Source organism: Indicator indicator, chromosome 2 (assembly GCF_027791375.1).
Source record: "Indicator indicator isolate 239-I01 chromosome 2, UM_Iind_1.1, whole genome shotgun sequence".
NCBI classification, from domain to species: Eukaryota; Metazoa; Chordata; class Aves; order Piciformes; family Indicatoridae; genus Indicator; species Indicator indicator.
The window spans coordinates 33,199,366-33,220,905 of NC_072011.1; the positions used below are offsets into that span (position 1 = coordinate 33,199,366).

The 21,540-nt window shown below is 40.6% G+C and overlaps 1 protein-coding gene across 1 annotated transcript in view; it reads left to right on the top strand.

Moving 5' to 3' along the window:
• Positions 1-21,540, top strand: part of MTR (5-methyltetrahydrofolate-homocysteine methyltransferase) — a 45,778-nt gene continuing 24,238 nt past the window's right edge. Inside the window, exons 1-13 of the mRNA XM_054396835.1 lie at positions 1-139; positions 1,159-1,370; positions 3,651-3,740; positions 4,490-4,559; positions 7,117-7,209; positions 7,293-7,399; positions 8,711-8,770; positions 12,412-12,506; positions 16,538-16,638; positions 16,993-17,054; positions 17,860-17,927; positions 18,977-19,053; positions 21,025-21,137. Of these exons, the coding sequence (XP_054252810.1) occupies positions 1-139; positions 1,159-1,370; positions 3,651-3,740; positions 4,490-4,559; positions 7,117-7,209; positions 7,293-7,399; positions 8,711-8,770; positions 12,412-12,506; positions 16,538-16,638; positions 16,993-17,054; positions 17,860-17,927; positions 18,977-19,053; positions 21,025-21,137 (1,287 nt within the window). The remainder of the gene's footprint in view (positions 140-1,158; positions 1,371-3,650; positions 3,741-4,489; positions 4,560-7,116; positions 7,210-7,292; positions 7,400-8,710; positions 8,771-12,411; positions 12,507-16,537; positions 16,639-16,992; positions 17,055-17,859; positions 17,928-18,976; positions 19,054-21,024; positions 21,138-21,540) is intronic.

Sequence of the window (21,540 nt, forward strand, 5' to 3'; positions counted from 1 at the left end):
ATGGCTATGGAGCTTAGCACCAAAGACTTAAGCACAAAAGCAGTGAGCTTGCGAGCTTACAAGCTCAGGCAAAGACAGATTGTTAGCAAAGGGAGAGCGCAAAAGGAGAGCAACTTTTCTACAAGTTGGGGTAATACTTGTAAGTTTCTCAAGGCTGGATTTGGCCAAAGGGCACTCATGTCAAAAACTAGCTTTAGCCTATAGAAAGTGTGAAGCTAGAATTATGCCCTTACTAGGCAGTAGTATGACCATCCCATGCGATGGGTGCATGTAATTGTTTGTCCCTTACAAGGCAGATTGGGGTTGTTTTTGCCTTCTGGCTGGTACCTGGGCCTTTGTTCCCCTCAGCTCTGGGCTGAGTACCCACTCAGCCCACTATTAATTGTCCCACTATTTGGGGCATAATTCTGGGCATATGGTGCCTTCACCACAGATATATCATATGATATGATATATCATATGATGATAGGTCTGAAATTTCTACAGGTTTCTGGTTCAGTCACTGTTAGACTTAACCCTGGTTTGTTTTTATCTGGCATTGTTGCAGAGGAAGAAAAGATCTTACTGCATTTGTGCAAAAGAAAACCCAGGTTGTTATCTCTTGGAGTATCTTGGTGTTTGCTTACCAAGAGAAGTGCAAAAACCTTGTTTACTTCTCTAATTCTAGAAAGAGGTGAATTCAGGATTCAGTTGAAGAATTGGTTTTGTTTTTCTCTATCATAATGATATAGACAATTAAAAGTAGATTTAAAAAATATTTTATTTTGAATTAAACTTACTAGTTTCTGATTTGTGTTTGTGTTCCGCTTACAGCATGGTGTCTGGTACCACCAGGCAACTCTGTGTTGCTGTTCAGGTGTTGCTGTGGTGGAAATTAACACCTTTTCGGTATTGGAGACTAGTTTATATAGATGTATGTTTGATGTATGCTCTTGTGAACTTTTGATACTCTTTTTTTGATACTCTTTTTTTTCTGCATCTAACTGAGTAGTCGACTATACTTAGGTGAAGGACAATTTAAGTGTAAATATATGTACATAGATGCAGCTGGGGATTAGTTATTGTCTTCTGTTTTTTAAATAAGGGCTTAAGTTGCACAAATGTATAGATAGGGAATTTCAAAGCTGCCTAAATAGTGGGTTTATTTTCTCACTGCAGATGCCCAGAAAAACATGGCAGATGAAATTGAATCCGTTCTGCAGGAGCGGATAATGATTTTGGATGGAGGTATGGGTACCATGATCCAGCAATATGCCCTATCAGAAGAGGATTTCCGAGGGCATGAATTTAAAGATCATTCAAGGCCTTTGAAAGGCAATAATGACCTTCTCAGTCTAACTCAACCAGATATAATCTGTGACATACACAAGGTAGGTGATTCTGATTTCTATGTCTTGACAAGAGAAGGAAGGTGAATTTGGCCTCTGTGATCCTCTTTTCCGTGCCACAGGCTACTGGTTCTCTTCACTCTCTCTTTTGGGGGTAGGAAAGAGCATGGTAGGTAGCCATGAGAAAAGAATGAGCAGATTTGACTGTTCTGGTTATCTGAGCACAACATTCATGTCTTGGTTCTTAATGTTACTCAAGCACTGTCAGTTTAAATACGTTTTTGCGTTTCTGTTAATTGTAGGTTCTTATTTATTTCATTTTCTTTCATTTTATCCTTTTCATATGGCTATTTATAGATATTTCCATATGTATCACAAGGAATTCAGAGAAGATGTGTTAGTTTGCAGCAAGACATGTTTTAAAGCCAATTTAGTTATTTTCTGCTGCTATTTGGATCAAGAAATTATTTGCCCTGTTGAACCTGCTGAGCTCATCTGTTTCTTATAGGAAAATCTTAGTGGTTTATGTGTAATGGCCCCATCAGTATTTTTGACTTCCTAGCACTTCAGATATCTTAATTTCTTTGAATATGCAGGGGTCACCTAAGGGTTAACCTGATCAAAAAGAGGAGTTAGGGAGGGAGGAGGGCAACCAATAGAGGTTGTAAAAATGCAGACTAGAAAAAAAATATTTCAGTTTACTTCAGTGGAAATTAGACAATGAAAATGGAGCAGAAGGCTCAATTGTTTTGTGATTTTGGGCCGTTATTTAGAAAGTTAATGTGATCTTGTAATAAAATGTGTGTATTTGTATATTTTATATTTAGTATTTCCTGGTGGTGGTATCTTCAAACACTGCTGTGACTTATTTATAAAGTATATTTAGAGGTTTTATTACATGGTTGTGGGTATTGCATTCCACATATGAAGACAGTTAAATGATTTAAGCGCAGATCTAAGAATTTCCAATACAGCAATTAAAAATGGGAATAAAGGTGCTGTGATCTGCATTTTCCCACAAATTGGATTCTGTATCAGATTAGCTGGGTACTCATGGCTTGCTTCTCTGTCCCAGATGCTGGGACTATAATTCAAGTCTCTCTTGGCTTGGAGAGGGATAGGGGTCCTCTCTCTCATGTGCTCTATCGCCAGGCTGCAGCCTTTCCATGGCTCTTCTGGGATTCATTTCCCTTGGGGCTTTTCCTGTTTCTGCCCCTGGTGCAGGGCTCTCAGAGTGTTGGTTGTCTTGGTCCAGGTGCAAGGCCCAGGTGTAGTTTGCCTGCTAGGACAAGCTCTTCAGCTGCAACTCCAGCAGCATGTGGCTCTTGTTGCTTTCTCAGTGAGAACAAGGCCCAGGTGTAGTTGGCCTGCTAGGGCAGGCTCTTCAGGTGTTACTCCAGCAGCATTTGGCTCTTATTGCTGTCTGTGTGAAAACAAGGCCCAGGTATAGTTGGCCTGCTAGGGTAGACCCTTCAGCTGCAACTTCAGCAGCATTTGGCTCTTGTCTCTTTTGTGGTAAGAACAAGGCAAATTGCCTACCTTCTTGGCTGGTTTAAATACTGTCCCAAGACAATTAATGCCCTTTGGTAACAGAGAAACCTGATAGCTGAACCTATAGGATAGGGCATATCCAAATATGGCCAGTGGCACAGAGAGTTCACAGGTGTGTTACAAAGTTAATTACATGTGCTACAAGTTTATCTGGACTCCAGGAAGTGTCCCGGTTTGCACATTCACAGGTGCTTATAAGGTTAATTACACATGCTACACATTTGCCTGCACCATATGGACCCCAGGAAGTGTACAGGTTTGCACATTCATCTGTGCTTAACTCATTGTCTGGGTTAGGGCATGTTTTGGGGTTTGACCCTTCAGTATAGATCTGCACAGTATGCTCTTGTGCTGTACAGCTTCCCTCATAATGTTTAAATTTTCTAATCCTCTGTTGTTTAACCAACGCCTTTGCTAAGTCTGCCCACAGCAGCCCTTGCTTGCTGATGGCAATTGGACTACATCCAGATATGTCCCTGTGCAAAAATCTAGAATGTGCTCCAGCTGCTGGACTTGGTGGCAGAGGTCAGTCTATAAATCTCACCTGTTGACAGAAAGTGTGTGACTGACACAAAAACTCCAAAGATCGGTTATATGGAACATTTTTGTTGCTTTGACCACTGTGCCTTTGAGTAAGGCCTTCAAAGTTTGCTTTGCATTAGATGATTTGTGACTTTTTGTCAGCTGAATGACACAAAATAGTTGGGTTGCTTTCATTCCCTATCTTGGTTCGAGAGGCTTTGGAGGATTTTTGTTGTTCATGTCTTGCAGGAGTATTTGCTGTCAGGTGCTGACATCATTGAAACCAACACTTTCAGCAGTACCCGAGTTGCACAAGCTGACTATGGTCTTGAACATTTGGTAAGAGTGCTAAACTGTCTTTGCAAGCAAGATTAGCTTATTCCCAAAGTCCATTGGTATTGTGTTTATAGATTGCATTTCTTCTTCTTGAGCCAGTGATGGGGTAGTAGTTCATTGTATTTGCCATGTGTGACAGTCATAGTGTGCCTCTTGTTGATGAAGGCACAGGCAATAATTTGTCTTAGATTTCCTTCAAGCATTCTCAGAATGTCTCACTTCTGAACAGGGATATTTTGCTTCAGTCCTTCCAACTTGCCAAATGCCACAACAGAACTGCATTTTTTCCTGGATAGTATTCATGTGTTGTTTGTGCCAGTGTGTGTAGAAGTCCTTTCAAGCTGGCGTTTGTCATATCTATTTTCTGTTATGTGTTGTTTTGAGAATTTGAGAAATTGCTGAAAGAAAATACTTGAAAATACACTACTTGAATAAAAAGTCAATTTAAAAGTAGGTTAATTTTGTCCTCAAAGTCCTCTCTTTCAGAAGGATTTAATTAGTATCTTAGAGAAATTTTGTGATTAGCATGTGTAGGTTGGGGCATATATGGGATGAGACCTGTTGTGTCTGTTGTTGAGATATGCAGAGCTGTTCATTTTGATTTTTGTAATAGTGCCTGTATGTGTTTGTATGGCTTAGAGAGCCTTCAGAGTGTGCTGTGAGATATTGAATGGAAGTGGTGTGTTTCTCTGAGGATGAGTTATGCTGTACTGAACTAAAGGTCACCCAGTGATTTTCTGTGATTGTTCTAGGCATATCAGTTAAACAGAATCTCTGCACAGGTGGCGAGAAAAGCAGCAGATTATGTAACTGCTCAGACAGGTAAGCAGTATTTACTTTAATTTCTTACTCATTTGTGGTTTTGAGTGTATTGCTTCCGTCTTTGAAATGTTGCTAACTAGAGAATAGCTTTACATCAGAAGGACATAAATTGCAGACATTCACACTCTTCTTTTTAGATACAGTATCAATTTCATATCCCTGTTCATACCATACTAATTTAAGCATGTTTGTAGGATCTGTGTGTGTTCTTGTAATTGAGGTTATTAATTTATGAATTATGAAAATATGGAAATATGAAAATTATTTTTACTAATAGTAAACATTACTAATAACATTTTATCAATATTTATATGCAGAATCTAGTGCACGATCGTGGATATATCCCATAAATTGGCAGTTTAACAATTTGAAGCCAATTAGGAAAATTATGAAATAGTTATTCAATTAAGAACTGAATGTGCAATTCCAACGCTTGTCCACCAGATGGCGATTTGACAAGACGCTTGACGGCTCATAGATCTCTAGAGAGGCCATAGGAAAGCCGCGCTGCGCCCACCCATGCTCTCTAGCAGCTCCAGGAGGGAGCCACCCAAGCCCGTCCAGGGGCTGGCGGTTGATTGGCGGAAGTCTATGCCTCACCCCAACGCTGCTGCGGGAGGAGAAAGCTGTCCCTGGGAGCCAGCACCAGTCCTGCAAGCCCCGAGCTTCGGCAGGGACCAGCCCCAGCTGGGTCCCCAGAACCAGTCTCCGCAGGCAGCCAGCGTCACATAGCTTAGCAACTAGCTTAGCAGAGCAGAGCGGTACAGCTTTCCTCTGGCTCGCTCTAGGCTGTGCGAGCGCTGCCGAGTTCGTCTTGGCGACTGTTTCCCTTCAATGGGGTTACAAGGCAGTCCTTTATGAGACTGTATGGCACGCTCACAGGTGGTCCCAGATCTGAATCACCCTTCGTCAGCTTGACTTAGAGGGCTGTGGAGTGCTGCGGGCGGTGGCTCCCCTCTCCTGCGACTGTGGGGTCTATTTTTGTGAGCAGGCACACAAAGGCTGCTTTGGCTTGCAGGTCTGCTGCTGGTAGCTGTAGCAGACGCTTGGAACTGCTGAGGTTCAGGCTAGTTCCCTCCCCATAATGTCAAATCTTACCGACAGGGTCTCAATCCATTTATGGTACAGGGGCAGCTTTTCCTACTGGAACTAGGAGATACAACGGTAAGCTGTAGTGAAGCAAAGGACTCTTTGCAGGCTTCCAGGTGAACTGAGGCATGGTGGCACTTCTTGGGTCGCTGGCTTCTCTCTGGAGTGCAGAGGCTGGCAGTATGTGTGCACATGAATGGAACTTAATAGAAGCAAGAGCAAAGAGTGACTTGTTTACCATTTAGGGAATATTTATAAGTTACTTGAGCCTTGAACTGGACCAATGGTCAGACTTAATTAGACCTTTCAGCCTATGACCGAGTGTGTGGCTAGTACTTGGAAGGAGCACAAGCATAGCATGAGCATCCCATGTGGTGGGTGCATGATGTTGTTTACCCCAAAGAAGGCAGGTTGGGTTGTTGACCGCAGCTGGCTGACTCCTGGCCTTTTGTTTTCTCAGCGCTGGGCTGAGCACCCACTCCAGAAAGGAAGGGGAAGAGGGGATATGAGCAAAACATGTTGGGACAAGTTTTGGCAGTATTTGGGGCATAATTCTGGGCATAGGGTGCCTTCACAACAGTTCTGCAGGATGCCTGTCCTTTGCCTTCCTGTTTTGGACTGCTTGTAATACACATCTTCCAGATGTGTTTTAGAGAAACTAAATTGAGCAGGGACTGTTGTAATTTGCGTAGGTTTGTATGATACAAGTCTTAGTACTTAGTACTACAGAATTAGGATAGCGGATGGTAGGTAAATGTAGATTATCAGTTAATTCTAGCGTAAGTCCTGTGGTGTGATTTTACTCAGAGACTATTGGAACGTGTTTAGTATGTGCCCATCTGTAAATGTGCAGTCTTTTACCTTCTAGGCTTTACATGAGAGGGTTGAGCTCGTTTACTCTGCTGTAGACAATGCTGTCTTTCAAAGACAAGTAGTTTTTGGCATCAAACCGTATTTCAAGCTAACAGTGCTGCTGTTATCCAGATAAAATGTTACTGATGTGATTCATAGTATGCAATAAAATTGTGAGATTTGAAATAGCTTTAATTAATGATTATTAATGAACACATACCAGAATATTCTGATCAGACTATATAGTGAAAAATACCAGGACAAATCTATGCTATCTGTTTAAAGTAATGGAATGAAGCTTCCTGTGTCAGAGACGAATGACCCTTAGAAGAAAAATTAAGCCAATTGTCTTTTTCATAGATGTTCTTCTATTTTTTGTGTACAATGAACTACTTCTTGGATAGGATTAAAATGAAAATTTAGCTGTACTGTGTAATCTTCTGCTGATCAAACTCTTGATTTGAGCCAGGAGTTTCCTATTTTCTAGTTCTTCATTTCTGAATGATATACATGTTTTGATGTTTACATTCATATGGCTATCAATGTAAAAACACAGATGAATTGTGTTGTGGGTTTTTTTTTTAATTATTTTTTTTCTTTCTGTGTCTTCATTTAGGAATTAAGAGATATGTTGCTGGAGCCATGGGTCCAACAAACAGAACGCTCTCTGTGTCACCATCTGTGGAGAGACCAGATTACAGGAACATAAGTATTTATAACCATTATTTAATTTAAGCAATAGTCTTGATAGAGATACCTACAGATGAAATTAACATCATTCCTATTTTACAGCTTTTGATGAACTGGTTGAAGCATATAAGGAACAAGCCAAAGGACTTTTGGATGGAGGAGTTGACATCTTGTTAGTGGAAACTGTATTTGATACAGCCAATGCCAAGGTGAGACTCATGGAAAAAAAAGATACTCAGTAATACAAGTATTTGGTGTACTACCTAAGGGAATTCATTGTGGTGCTTGTAAGAGCTGTCAGCTACTGCTTATTAAATATATGAAAAGACTTTTCATTTGAGAGCAAACAGGTGAAATGTGAGGAGATGTTTTTTAATCAACCTGTTCCAGAGTATTTAATTTGCCTTTTAACATATGCCATTAGTATGTTTCTGACTGTCTCTGCCAGCTGTCTTCTGTTCCCAGAAGCTCTGCTGTATTGTGAAACACCTCCAAATATATCTGATGTTTGTATTTTTCAGTTAAGTATGTCTGCCCAAAGGATACTTGAGATCCACACTAGAGAGGGAATGTCCAGTGTCTGTTTGCAGGCTTGAGAAAGCTTGTGAGGCAGTCCTGTTAAAGTGTGGGGTTTCTGGGCGCTCAGCTTTGAAGAGAGCAATTGGGAGTGGAGGATTCAGAGGTTAATACAGAAGAAATAATATGTTGAAATATGCCACAATTCCTGTGATTTTTGACGCCTCTATCAAATAATTGCTCAGTGCAGGTGGTGGAATTATTAGGGCACTTAGAACTGTCTTGCAGTTTTACATGGAAAAGTCTGGCTGGATATTTGCACAGTATTTCTTTAAGCTTTTGTCATGGGCTGATTAATGTGTGCAGTGGCATGGCTTGCCCTTTGCAGATTTGACCAGTTATGATTGAGGTTTGGCTAGGATCCTGTAGGCTTAACGTGGTGCTGAGCTCATGTTTGCATGAAACTTTCTTAGTGTAAGGAAGCAGGTAATTTTCAGGACCTTCTAAGGGTTCACTGCAGTTCTTTGAAAAATTTGTGGTGGTTAGAATCCTTTGCAGGACATTTAAATAGGTTTAAAGGCAGTGAATGCGTACTGAGAATGCTACATAAAACTGTGTTTGGAGTGGCAGTTGTGCTGCTTTAGGGAGAAGTACATGCTGACATGACTTGAGTTTCAGAGTAGTCTTGATTGTATTTGGTTACCTCATAGTACTTCCTTTGCACTTGTTAACAAATTGTGTTTTGGAACATCTGGAAGATGTTAGTGGTAAGAGTGAAACTTCTTGAGCGTAGTTAAGTTCTTGCAGGACATTTGAGATAGCAAATTGAACGTTTATAAATGTACTTTTTAAATATAAATAGCAACAACAAAACTACCAAAACCCCAAACCAACCAACCCCAAAAAACTCCAAACCAAACCATGAAACCAACACAAACAAATAACCACAAAAACGAAGAACTTCTGAAACTTCCATTAATATTTTGCAACTAATTCTTCTATAGGCAGCTCTTTATGCACTCCAGACTTTGTTTGAGGAAGATTATGCTCCCCGACCAATATTTGTAAGTATTATTTATTTAATATGTTACATGTATTTAAGCTCGAGATGTGAGCCAGCTGAGATGACAGTGGGTTAAAGTGTTTTGAAATCAAAGAAATGAGTGTCTTGGAAATGTGCTTTTTTTCAAGTGATTGTGAAAGGAAGAACTCTTATGTGAAGAGCTCTGTGAAATCTGCCTTGGGTAGTTCTGTCCAATTTATCAATCTGAAGACTAAGGAATGAGTTAATTCCAGCATGTGTTCATTCATTTCCACGGGAAAAGGTCTGGTGATTTTTTTTTTTTGTTTTTTTTTTTTTGTTTTCAAGCTTGCTGTCTTGATGGTAAACAGAACCAGTGTTTTTAGGATGAAACTGAGCAAATTCCGTCACATTTTAAAGTAGAATATGAGTGGCTGTTTGAAGTCAGAAAAGATCTATCTAACTCCATATTTGTCCTCTGACTTGTTTTTTTCTGACAGTCATGTATGTGTAGGAATGAATATAGAAAAAGAATAAGCTTGTTTTGAAAGTTCTAATATATTCTTACAGTTTTCTGCAGTTTGCAGCCCTGTCTTTCTGATCTGCAGTTTCTACCTGTTCGTACCATTTTGTTGAAAGTGTTTACTCCTTCCTTGAACCTATGTTTAAACCTGTGTGGGACCCAGGTATACACAAAATAACGTGCCAGTAACTTTGGCAGCTTATGGATGCGCTGTTTTGAAAGTTTGCTTACTTTTGGACATTCCAACCAATAGCTTCTTTTATGTCTTGCTATTTTTCTCTTTCAAGTGGCACTACGCAGCTGTTTCATGTGCCCTTTGCTGCTGCATAGTCATGGTATTTATAGTCCTCTGTAAGAGCTTTCTTTAGTTTTATCCACAAGAATCCTTGTGTATTTGGCTGCTCTATACCATTCATTTGTTATTCTTGCTACCTTTTTTGTTTTACACTTCCTCAAGACAGAAGGGAATTAGAATAACATAGAGTAAAGTGGAGACACCAGCGATTCCTATGATAGCCTAGTGATGTTTTCTACTTTGTTTCTGTCTTTGCAGTGTTTAACAGTTTACTGCTAGTAAGCTTTGAAATTGCATTCATAAAGCTTCCTTTAGTTACTCAGATTAGTTTCTTGATCAATAAAGACTGGTTGAGAGGTGTCAGTATGTAGAATTTTTCATGTGTTCACAACTTTGTACTTGATCAGGAATGAGTTTCATCATTCAGGTCACTTAGCACTGGAGAGTTTTCTGAATACTTAGATTTGACTTTCTGTCTTCAATGTCCTGAACATTTGGTTGCCTCATTCTCTGCTCCCTTTACACTACAGTTATGTTGAAAAGTGCAATCCTTAGCACATCTCTTTGTAGGATTTCCCTGGTCACTGTCCTCGAATCACAGAATCACAGAATGTTAGGGGTTGGAAGGGACCTCAAAAGATCATCTAGTCCAACCCCCTGCCAGAGCAGGATCACCTATACCAGATCACACAGGAACGCATCCAGACAGAGAAGGAGGCTCCACAACCCCCCTGGGCAGCCTGTTCCAGTGTTCTGTCACACTCAGAGTGAAATAATTTTTCCTCTTGTTTCCATGGAACTTCCTATGCCTCACCTTCCACCCATTGCCCCTTGTCCTGTCATTGGGCATCACTGAGAAGAGCCTGGCTCCATCCTCTTGGCACTCACCCTTTACATATTTATAAATGTTAATGAAGTCACCCCTTTGTCTTCTCCTCTCCAAACTAAAGAGCCCCAGCTCCCTCAGTCTCTCCTTGTAAGGAAGATGTTTCACTCCCTTAATCATTTTTGTGGCTCTGTGCTGGACTCTCTCAAGCAGTTCCCTGTCCTTCTTGAACTGAAGGGCCCAGAATTTGACACAATATTCTAAATGTGGCCTCACCAGGGCTGAGTAGAGGGGGAGGAGAACCTCTCTCGACCTACTAACCACACCGCTTGTAATACAACCCAGAATGGCTCTGGCCTTCTTGGCCACAAGAGCACATTGCTGGCTCATGGTCAACCTTCCAGCCACTAGGACTTAATCAAAGATGATGGTGAGTGGTCTGGCAGTGACCTGTACTAGTTCCCTCAGCACCTGTGGGTGCATGCCATCAGGACCCATGGATTTATAGATGCTCAGATTACTTGACTGTTCCCTAACCCAGTCCTCATCAACCCAGTCCAACTCCTCCTTTGCCATGTCTTCCTCTGGGTCCTTGGGGGTCGGGGGCTCCTGAGGACAGTCTCCATCAGTATAGATGGAGACAAAGAAGGCATTTAGTAACTCCACCTTCTTTGTACCCTCTGTTACCAAGGCACCCACCTCATTCAGCAGTGGGCCTACATTGCCTCTGGTGTTACTTTTTCCTGCAGTGTATTTGAAGAAGCCCTTGTTCTTGGCCTCCATTGCGAGGTTGAATTCCAAGGAGGCTTTCCTAGTTGCCTCCCTGCATCCTCTGACAATAGTCTTATACTCCTCCCAAGTGGCCAGTGCCTCCTTCCGTGATCCGTAGACTCTCTTCTTCCACTTGAGTTTGCTCAGCAGTTCCCTACTTAACCATGCAAGTTTCCTGGCTCCCTTTCTCGATTTTCTGCTTGTTGAAATGCTCTGATCTTGAGCTTGGAAGAAGTGGTTCTTGAATATTATCCAACTATTATGGGCCCCTCTGCCTTCTAGCACCCTGTCCCATGAGATTTCCCCTAGCAATTGCTTGAAAAGGCCAAAGTTGGCCCTGCTGAAGTCCAAGGTACCGATCCTGCTTTGATATTCTGTTCCTACCATGCAAGATCCTGAATGCTACCATCTCATGATCGCTACAGCCAAGGCTGCCCTCAACCTTCACTGCTTCAGTACTAGTTTGAAGGAAAGTAGTTTGAAGCAATTTTAAAGCATGATTTAGAGTGAATAATGGATTTACCATGGAGTTTCCTAAACTCATTCCATCTTCTGGAAAAAAAAATCTGTCAACTTGGGAAGGTTTTTCTGGCTCATTCAAATGCTTCCAGAGTTCTCAACGTTGTAGCTTTTAGTTGGGGTCAAGACATCATTATTTGCACATTTCTCTCTGTTATAGTACAACAGAAGTATGATTACACTGGTTAAGACTTCTATCTCCACTATGAAGTTGGAACATGTAATATTCCCTTGTGGCAATAGGAATACCTTGTTTTAAGGCCAGCCCTTCCTTTTCCCACCTCCCCAACAACCACCACCAAATAACTTAATAGCAGTCCTGAGGCTTGAAATAACATAAAGGAGGAGGCAGGGAGGATGAGAACAGGAGAAGGAACTGTGCCTGCTGATAGCTGCCTGAACAGGTAACCACTGCAGATTGGTTCAGAGGCCATTATCAGAGCGATACAGTGTTACTAATGCTACCTTTGCTGCTGAATGTTTGTGGTAGTTTTCTTTCCTTCACCACCCCTTCTTTTAAATATTTTTTTAATCCTGAGGTGGGGAGTGAGAGAGAAAGAGAGGTTTGCCTTTCCTTGGACTAACTATTTTAATGTTTATGGGGAGGAAAGGGATTAATTTTTCTGTTTAAGTTGTGCCTCATCACTTGCGTGGAGCACAGGTCCCTCTTTGGCTTTAAGCAGTTCAGCCATTTAAATTGGTTTTATTGTTAATTTAGTTGTTCTTTCTCTGTGTTCAATTGATATTTAGGTTTCTGGAACCATTGTGGACAAGAGTGGGCGTACACTCTCAGGCCAGACAGGAGAGGCATTTGTCATTAGCGTTTCCCACAGCAAGCCACTTTGGTAAGGAAATATATCTTTCTTTCAGTAAGTTGTCTGTAGATTTTAATTATTTTCTATTTTAAAGCCTTGCTTGCAGCTAATTGAAAGCTATACTAACTGGGATCATGTGATCATTTAATCACATGTATTGCTAACATGTTCTGCTCACATTCCTTCAGCAGAAATTTTGTTTCCAAGAAGCTGAATTTTTAAAACGCTGTCCTAAATAATCTAGAGTTTTGTGTTTGCAACAGCCACTCAAGTCATAATTTGGTCAAAGCACTAAAAAAAGAATTCTGAAATTGTGGTTTGCCATCTTCTACCATCTCAGAGGGTGCAAGGAACTAATTCCTGGTATGGGCAGAGCTTACATCTTTCTTAGAGGGAAGCATTGCCAGCTCAGAATGTTTTAGGGTGGCTTGAAATCCTAAGATTTTGTTCCAGTGTGCTTTTTACTGAACTCGTACAAAACTGTATATATTCCCTGAGTGTTTTTCTCAAGGGTGTGAATTGTTGCGTTGAGAGATCCTGATGCCTCCATTTACTTGCATTCTTCTCTGTTCCTGCAGAAAAGTTGAAAGAAATATGAACTTGAGATCTGTGAAAATGCATAATGTAGCAGATTTGGTCATTGTGCAAGGTTTTGCATGTTAATTTGAATATCCTATTCTACATCCTTGCCTTCTTTTCCCTCCTTACCACTTCTTCTTTTGGGTTGATTCTTCATGCCAAAATTTGTGCTGGAAATTGATGGCTCTTCCTAAAAAATTCTAACATAAAGCATTTAATTTGTAGTTAGCAGTGCATGCCATGCACGTTGTGGTGAGCCATTACTTGTTTTTACAACAAAATTCAAGCTAAAGCAGGCAATCTGTCATCTTGGTGGTACGAAAGCAGAAGACTGCATTCACAGCTTTCCTGACTGCCCTTGAGGCTCCACTTTCCCAGACCAGACGGTGCTCCAGAAGTGACATATGGAGCCTCTTGGAACAGTAGTTGACTTCTTCTCTCAGCATCACAGCCTAGTGATCCATATTTGGCATGAGTCAGTCTAAGATAATCTTGCTTATAACTCTCTTGCCTCTGAAGAGGGGAGAAGGGCACTGGAGCAGAAATCAAGAATTTATTAAACCATATTTCATAAAAGCTGTTTTATGGTTCTGAATGCTTGGGGCTTGTTTCTCATCTGTGCAAAGGCTACTATACAGCACTGTGGCAGAAGGGTTTTAGTTGTGGAGCAGATTGCGTTTGATGTTGTTTCTGCTGCCAAATTGGTACAGAGTGGCTGACTTCAAGGTTGTGAAAAAGCTATTAAGTAGCGGTTTCCTAGGGATCATGTTATATGTGTTCCCATGTTTCCATTTGGTTTTGTATGTCCTATTGTCCTTACATCACTTCAGTTTGAATCTCTCCCCTAAAAAGTGTGTGCTCTGTGTCCTGTTGCTTGCAGCTGAGAAACTCATAACTGTGTGCTTCTAAGTGCAGAAAGATATGTGGCAGGCTGCTTGCTATGAAAGGTGCTCAGATATGGCATGAATGCCCTTCATGTTATTTTGTATCCTGTCATTGTTTCTACTGAGGTAGCATTAAGAAGACATATGTTGAGTTTAGGGCTCTAACATGGTGTTTGTTCTGGTCCCAAGGGCACTCTGCAGCCTTAGCTTTCACAAGAAGTGATGTGTGATTGCTGTGAAGAAATGAGCAAGGGAGAGAGGTCATGTTTAAAATGAGGATGTGACAGTTATTACACTAGGGCAGCAGAGATAGCATACCAGCAGTTTGATTCAAGGCTTCTGGCTACTGGCCACAGAAGCTGCTCTTTGTTTCTGAATGAGTCTGCATTTCTGTGCTTCGTTTGACACGGCAGTTTTGAAACAAGGAATGCTTGGATCCTCTTATGCTCATAAATATATTTCATAGAATTACAGATTTTTTTCTGGGTTGGAAGGAACCCTAAATATCATCTAGTTCCAGTTGTACTTCCCTGGGATGCCTTCCACTGGAACAGGTTGCCCAAATACCCATCCAGCCTGGCCTTGAGGAGTTCCAGGAAGGTGGCATCTGCAGCTTCTCTGGGCAACCTATTCCAGTGCTTCCCAGCCTCACTGTAGAGAACTTCTTCCTAATCTCTAATCTAACTCTACCCTCGTTCAGTTTGAAACTGTTACCTCTTGTCCTGTCACTACGCTTTCTGGTACTAACAACCCTTTTAGCAGGTAATAATTCTGACAGTCTGGATGACCAGTACCCACTAAGTCAAGTCAGAACATCAAGAAGTGCTTGTTTGTTTGGTATGCAGGCTGCTTTTGCAGTATCTCTCTGGTAAGAGAGGTAAAGAGAGTGGCAGATCAATTTGTACTGGGAACTGAAGACAGGTGGATATTAAATGTGGAAAGGAAAGATGAATCTGCCCAATGCAGGAAAGAGCTTAAAAAGGTATGGGGAGTGTGAGCTGGAAGCTTGTAAATTGAATGACTTAACAGTAGGAAATACATTACATTCATCTGCAATTGATAAGGAGAGTCTCATTAACCATTCTTACCTTGCCCTGCTTAGAAAATCCTGGGGGATGAGCCCTCACTTTGAAATAAAATTCCAGAACTTCATTGCTATGATTGTGTATTCCCTGTGCATATTGTTTGTATTCAGGGAATCATATGAAGGAATTAACTGTATGTAAACACTGGACAGGGAAATAAAAATAAAAGGGGCTTTCTATTTAAACAGAATGGCTGATATGAGATACATTAGAAAAAGCATTTTAAAGGTAGAACTGTCTGTTTTAAAAAAAATGACATATATGACCACCCTTCCCCCAGCCAAACCACACCTAAGATGTTGGAAGAAGTTAGTATATCATTTGGTCCTGTTATGTGACTGTGTAATCTTGAAGGCCACAGTTTTAGATGTGGCTGGGAGTGCTGCGGATCTCAAAGATTTGTCATTCTGTTCAACAAGTGAAGTTGGCTGCAAGTATTTACTGCTATTACTTATGCAGTTACTAGGCCATGCCTACTCCTTGGAAACAAGCAAAAAGTCAAAAACCATTTTGTGCTTCAAGTCCTGTGCAGGGCTTTACTGCTTTTGACTTCTGCAATGGGCATATGTGCACTTCATTAACTTACCTCTGAGGCAGCGCCTGTGATTCAGTTGTGAGATGTAGTTGTTATCTATTGCGGTTTCAGTGAGTTACCTTGCATCTTGTCTGAGACTCTTTCCAGGAAAGGTGAAAGCTTCTTCTAGCAGCACTGTGAGCACCTTTTGAGTTTTGCAGTGCTCATAGATGCTTTCTAGAATGGTGAAGAGAGATCAGAAAACCTCTTAGAAACTTTCTGAAAGAGACATTTCCCTTTTTAGTATCCATGTAGACATTTTGAGTGCAGGTCACATTTATGTATCTATCACTGACCCATAGAAAACATGATTGTACCTCACATACTGACAAAATTGTTTGAGAAGCTTATTAATGTAAAAATAATTCTGCTGTAGTGCTGTCTTGGTTACTAAGATATAGCAGGTTGAGTTGCCCAAGCTTAGTGCTGCCATGAGGCATCTTGGAGGAGACACTTGGTTTCTTCCAAGGTTGACATAATTTATGTAACATTTAAAAAGAAAATGAGTTAACGGCTTGAAGCATGTCTTGCTTTTTCCAACCTTTTCTTATAGTTCTTGTAGCACAAGGCTCCTTTCCAGTCTGTCATTCTCATTCCACTTGTTCTCTCTCTTATCTAGAAAATACAAAGCTGTCATGTTGCTGCAGTTGCTGTCAAAATGCTGCCACTTCCTTCCTGGATTTTGGAATGAAATCTTGATTTACTGTTCCCTGTTCAATTCAGTCCAGCCCCCTTCCTTCTTGCATTTTTCTTGCACCCAAGAGTTCTCTTTTTGCACAGTCTTGCTGTGTTGATGATGATGATTAAAGAAGTTGGAGATCAGGTTGGTTTTGTTGTAGGTGATGGCAGGTGTTAGCAGTTGCCAGCACTAACATTTGTCTGGTTTGTTTGTAAAAGGTGTTTTTACCTCAAAATAATTTTTGAAAATTTATTTTTCAGTATCGGCTTAAATTGTGCTTTAGGGGCAGTTGAAATGCGGCCATTCATTGAAACAATCGGAAAATGTACAACAGCTTACGTCATCTGTTACCCCAATGCAGGTGTGTGGGGAACGTGTTGAAATGTAACTAAACCATCACAGCCCATTAGCAGAAATTGAGTTGAAATACCTTAAAAAGATGTTTTGTTTTGGGATGCGGGGTTTTGGGGTTTTCTCACTGTTAGGGAAAAATTAAGAATATTTTAAACTGCTGAATGTAATTTTTTGTTCAGTGACAGTGAGCACACAATGCTCATTAGCCTAATTTATATTCTATTGAATAATGATTGCAAAGGTGATGAAGTGTTTTAGTCCTCATACGAGTGTAGCTACTTATATATATCTTTGATGGAATTTAATTCTGTTCTTGTGAGCTATAAACAAATTGTAATACTGGAAAAAATTATGTTTCAAGGTCTTCCCAATACTTTCGGTGGTTATGATGAAACTCCAGAAGTGACTGCCAAGCACATAAAGGTATGACCTATTTATTGTGTGTCATATCTGACATATTAGTAGACTAGAATTATTTGCTTGTGTTTTATGCACAGTTACAGTGGTGTGTTGTGTTGTTTTTCCTTAGATGGTTCCATATGTCATTTGGATTGTTTGTAAGCAATTTGCTAAATGATGCTGGTTTGAGATACCAGGTTAGGGAAAAACTATTTAGGAAACTTAGAAAATCTTAATTATTTTCATGTTTTCCTGCTTGATCTGTGGATGTTACTCATTTGCACTTCTGGGTTCATACCTTTACATTCTAGAATAAAAAAAGCTGAGTGACTTTTATGAACTTACCAGAATTTTATAGATTTGTGTATACAGGAGCCACTGATAGTGGTAGTGTTCTAGTGGAGGGTGTCCTTCAACATGCCACTTGATCTGTGGAAGACAGAGAAGTATGTGGCTAGACTTGCAGTTTGTCAGTGAGAATGCAGTATCTGATGCATGTTAATTCCTTCTTATAATATAGTATGACTTTTCTTTGATACTCGCCCAACTTTTCATCTGGGACTTCAGTATAAAATAGGCCAGTTTAAAATGTAATTTCCTAAAAAGTAGGTGTTGAAATTGCTGGTTAGCCTTGGGAATCCACATCTCAAGACAAATCCATAAGAGAAGAAATAGTACTGATGGGTTTATAATAGCCTTTTTTTTTTTAACTTGTGTTCTTCCTGATAGCTTAGCTTATGAAAAAAAAAGAAAAAGGTTATCTTTTCGGGGTTTTATCTATCTATCTTTATTAAGTTAAAACAAAATTCTTTTTCCCTTACTCATGCAGAGTTTTGCTTTGGATGGTTTGGTCAACATAGTCGGCGGTTGCTGTGGTACTACACCAGCACATATCAGGTACCTCATGAACCACAACTTTAGGTGCAATGGGAAGTAGATTAAATGCTGCTTCTGTGGAGTAATATTCCATGGCCTGTCTCAGAGTTTCCTGAAAAGATGGATCACATGAATACCAATAGCAGTGAATGCCAAGTGCAATATATGGAGTAGCAATAACCTGGCTTTCATAGGCATGTGTAATGTGAAATGAGAGTGGGTAAAGGCATGGTTCAAACCAGGGTTATACCTTTGCTGTTTTGTTATTTCAAATTGTTTTGGAATGATTCCTCCCTTTTCACCACTGGATATAATAGACCTCCCATTTCTCCTACTGTAGCCATACATTCTTCTTTTTTGTGCTCCTTGCCAAAAGGTGAAACTTCAGGTTTCCTTTGCTGGTAGAAGAAAGGAAGGAGTTGAGGGTGTTGCAGGGGGAATGTTGGAAAGTATCTAGGAGTGCTGTTGGCACTAGTCCTGGCCAGTCAGAAGAAGCATTTGATCTTTCTCACTGGAATCAGGTCAGTGGGAAAATCTCTGTTTTTCATCTGGGCTTGGAAGAGAAGGAGCCCTTGTGATCCATTTACAGACTGGGAAGAGGTGGTATGTGAACATGTAGATGACACTGTGTGTTGCTCCTGACTGGGGCAAGGAGAAAATGAACATGAACATCATGAGTCATTCCAGCATCTGAGAAACTTGTCTCAGCACTGAACAGTGTTGGTCACTTTTATTCTTGCTGTGGTCATCAACAGTTGCTCAACTCAACAAATGATTACTAAGGTAAGAGCCAAAGTGGTTGAGGAATGTTTCTGATACCCATCTACTATCCCATTGGCATAGTATCTCACATTCTGTACTTGCTTTGTACATTCCCTACAAACAGCTATGATAGTCTTCTGGGAGCATATTTTTGCTTTGTCTACACAAAGTTAAACTAGCTAATTATTCTTGTCAGCTACAGGGCTAAATTTGAGATGTAGGTCTATGTCTAGCGTTTTCTGTTTGAGTCTTTTCTGGAATGGTTTAATTTTAATAAAAAACTTCGCTCTCCACTTTCTGTAACTCAGGAAAATTGCTGAAGCTGTGAAATTTTGTAAGCCTCGTGTTCCACCGTCTCTCTCTCAAGGATACATGCTGCTATCAGGTAAAACAGTGTAACAGTTTGAACTTTATAACTTATGCAGTGTTCCTTTATAAATTTATTTGCAGTTTTCTCCTGATTAGAATGGCACTATGGGTTTCTTGTTCTACCTTAATCCAGCAAGGTTATGGGTGTGTAACCAGACCTAAATCTTACTGTCTTGACCAAAGTATTAATAGAGCATTTTACTACAGTCTTGTATAATAGAGCCACGCCAGCATATTTTATCCTGCAGTCTTAGGCATTTTCTAATGGTGAGTGTCTTTACCTTCACTTTGCAACAGAAGGGTCAAGCAAAGAGAGAGCAGGGGTGAGATCCTAATTCACCTGCTGTGAGAGAGCTGTCTTGTGTGTTAACGAAATATGATTGTTTGATTTATAAACACTATGGCAAATATTAAAATATTAATATTTTTATTAATATGAAAAATTGCCAAAAATGTATTAAATAGGTTTGCTGTACAGTTGGAATATATGTTTACAGTGGGAATGTACAGTATTTACGCAAATATAACAATTTTAACAATTCTATGCAAACTGGTAGGAACATCAGAAAGAGAAAATCCCCAGGAGCAAAATGGTGCTCAAGCACAGCCAGCAAGACGGCCACGCAGTCCCAGGCTGGTTTGGCTTCAGCGGACGGTGGGCAGTTTTCAACTCATTCTTCGCAATGGGCACTTGCTTTGTCCTGAGGCATTGCAAAATTCTAGTTGCAAGGGCAATTAGGCTTGGCTCCAGCTCCTAAGCTCATGGCTTCTCTAGCTTGCTGTGTTGTAGGCCTTTTATCCCAGGCTCTGGACTGTGCACTTGAGGCAGGGCAGGGCAACTTGAGCCAACTTCAAGTAAGATAGGTCCAAGCAGGTTCAAGCAAGGCAATTCAAGCAAGGCTTGAGCAAGGCAAGGTGACTGGAAATCAGCCTGTATATATATCTTACCCGAGATTCAATTGGATCAACAGGGCAACTGAAGCCGGCACATAGTTACCCAATGAAAAGGGGTTCTGCCAGGCCGTGGCCAGAAAAGGCAGGAACATAGGCATGGTCAGGGAGGAGCAGTGGCCAGTACCTGTGCTCTTACCCCAGAAGGAGAGTTGTTTACCAGACATGCATGGTCCGGTCCCCTTTGTTCCTTTTCCTGACTTTCTGCAGGAAGGAGGTGGGAGAGGGGGACCATGTCTAGACACATCAGGGTCTGTCTGGGTTTTGTGCTGGGCCTGTTTGCCCCTACCGTGACATTGTGTCACTTCAGATGCCAGTCCATTTGTACTGGGACAGTGTTCCAGCAATATATTCAGGTCTAGAATGTCTTTTTATTTTAGCCAAGTCTAGATCTGTGTGTTCCTCAAGCAGGCCTTCTTTTAAGACTTTGAGCCGTCTATCCAAATAAAATAGTACCATCTTTTTGGTCTGGTATTGTTCTCAAAGTCAAATGACTTTAGCCTTAGTTCAGTAAATCATGGTTGGCCTGTGGTTTTATACATTAGCTTAGTCTGTTGTGTAAAGTTCATTTGCCTCTTATTGCACATTTAACTTGTTTCTCTGAACGTGGGTATGTGGTTAGGAACTGTCTTTGTTTGTTGGTCAATTCAGTGGGCTTCTCTGGTGGGGGTAGAGTCATGAGATAATGTGGAAGCTGAGAGAAGGTATGTCTGTGCATACACATAGGTGCTTGAAGAATTGTGGCTTCATGTAATTTTCTTTGGACAAACTGGCTGTTATTTTTTGTAGGTCAGGTAAATTATTGACTGTCATTGAGGAAGGACAGACACCTTTGTCATGTATATTTGTTTCACTGCATTCTTTGCTAGTTGTTCACTAGGTTTGTGCACATCATGATGTGCTGAGAAATTGCTGTTCTTAAAGAGAAAGGTACCTCTTCTCACAGTTTAGAAAAGGGATTTTGTTTTTCTTAAACAGTGTGGTTTTTATTTTTCTTCTCTGCTTTTACAAATATGTTAAAAAATATCTTTTTAAGGTCTGGAGCCATTCAGGATTGGCCCATACACCAACTTTGTTAATATTGGCGAACGCTGCAATGTTGCAGGCTCACGGAAGTTTGCTAAGCTCATCATGGGAGGCAACTACGAAGTAAATATTTTAACAGTAATCTTTATAACTGATGCTCTGATTTTTCACTACTCCACTGCACTGTGTTATTAGGTTTGTTTTGTGTTTGGTTGGTTGATTTTTTTTTTTTTTTGGCAAATGTTTCAGGAAACATTTTGCACTAAGATACAGAGCTGATGATAGTTGAGAAAATGTCCTGGTCTGTGCTGTATCTAGTCGTGATCTTACAGAGGAGAGAGGAGGGAATGTAATCCCTCTTTTCCCTCCCTTCTCCAATCCTGGTTAGTGCTATGGTTGCATCTAATCTTTATATATTTGAATACTGGCTCCAGCATGCTACACGAGAGTTGCTACAGAAAAGGGTGCTTAGAAGGTAACTCCTTTCTTCAAACAGCTGCAAGGCAGAAATGAAAAGGCTGTAAGG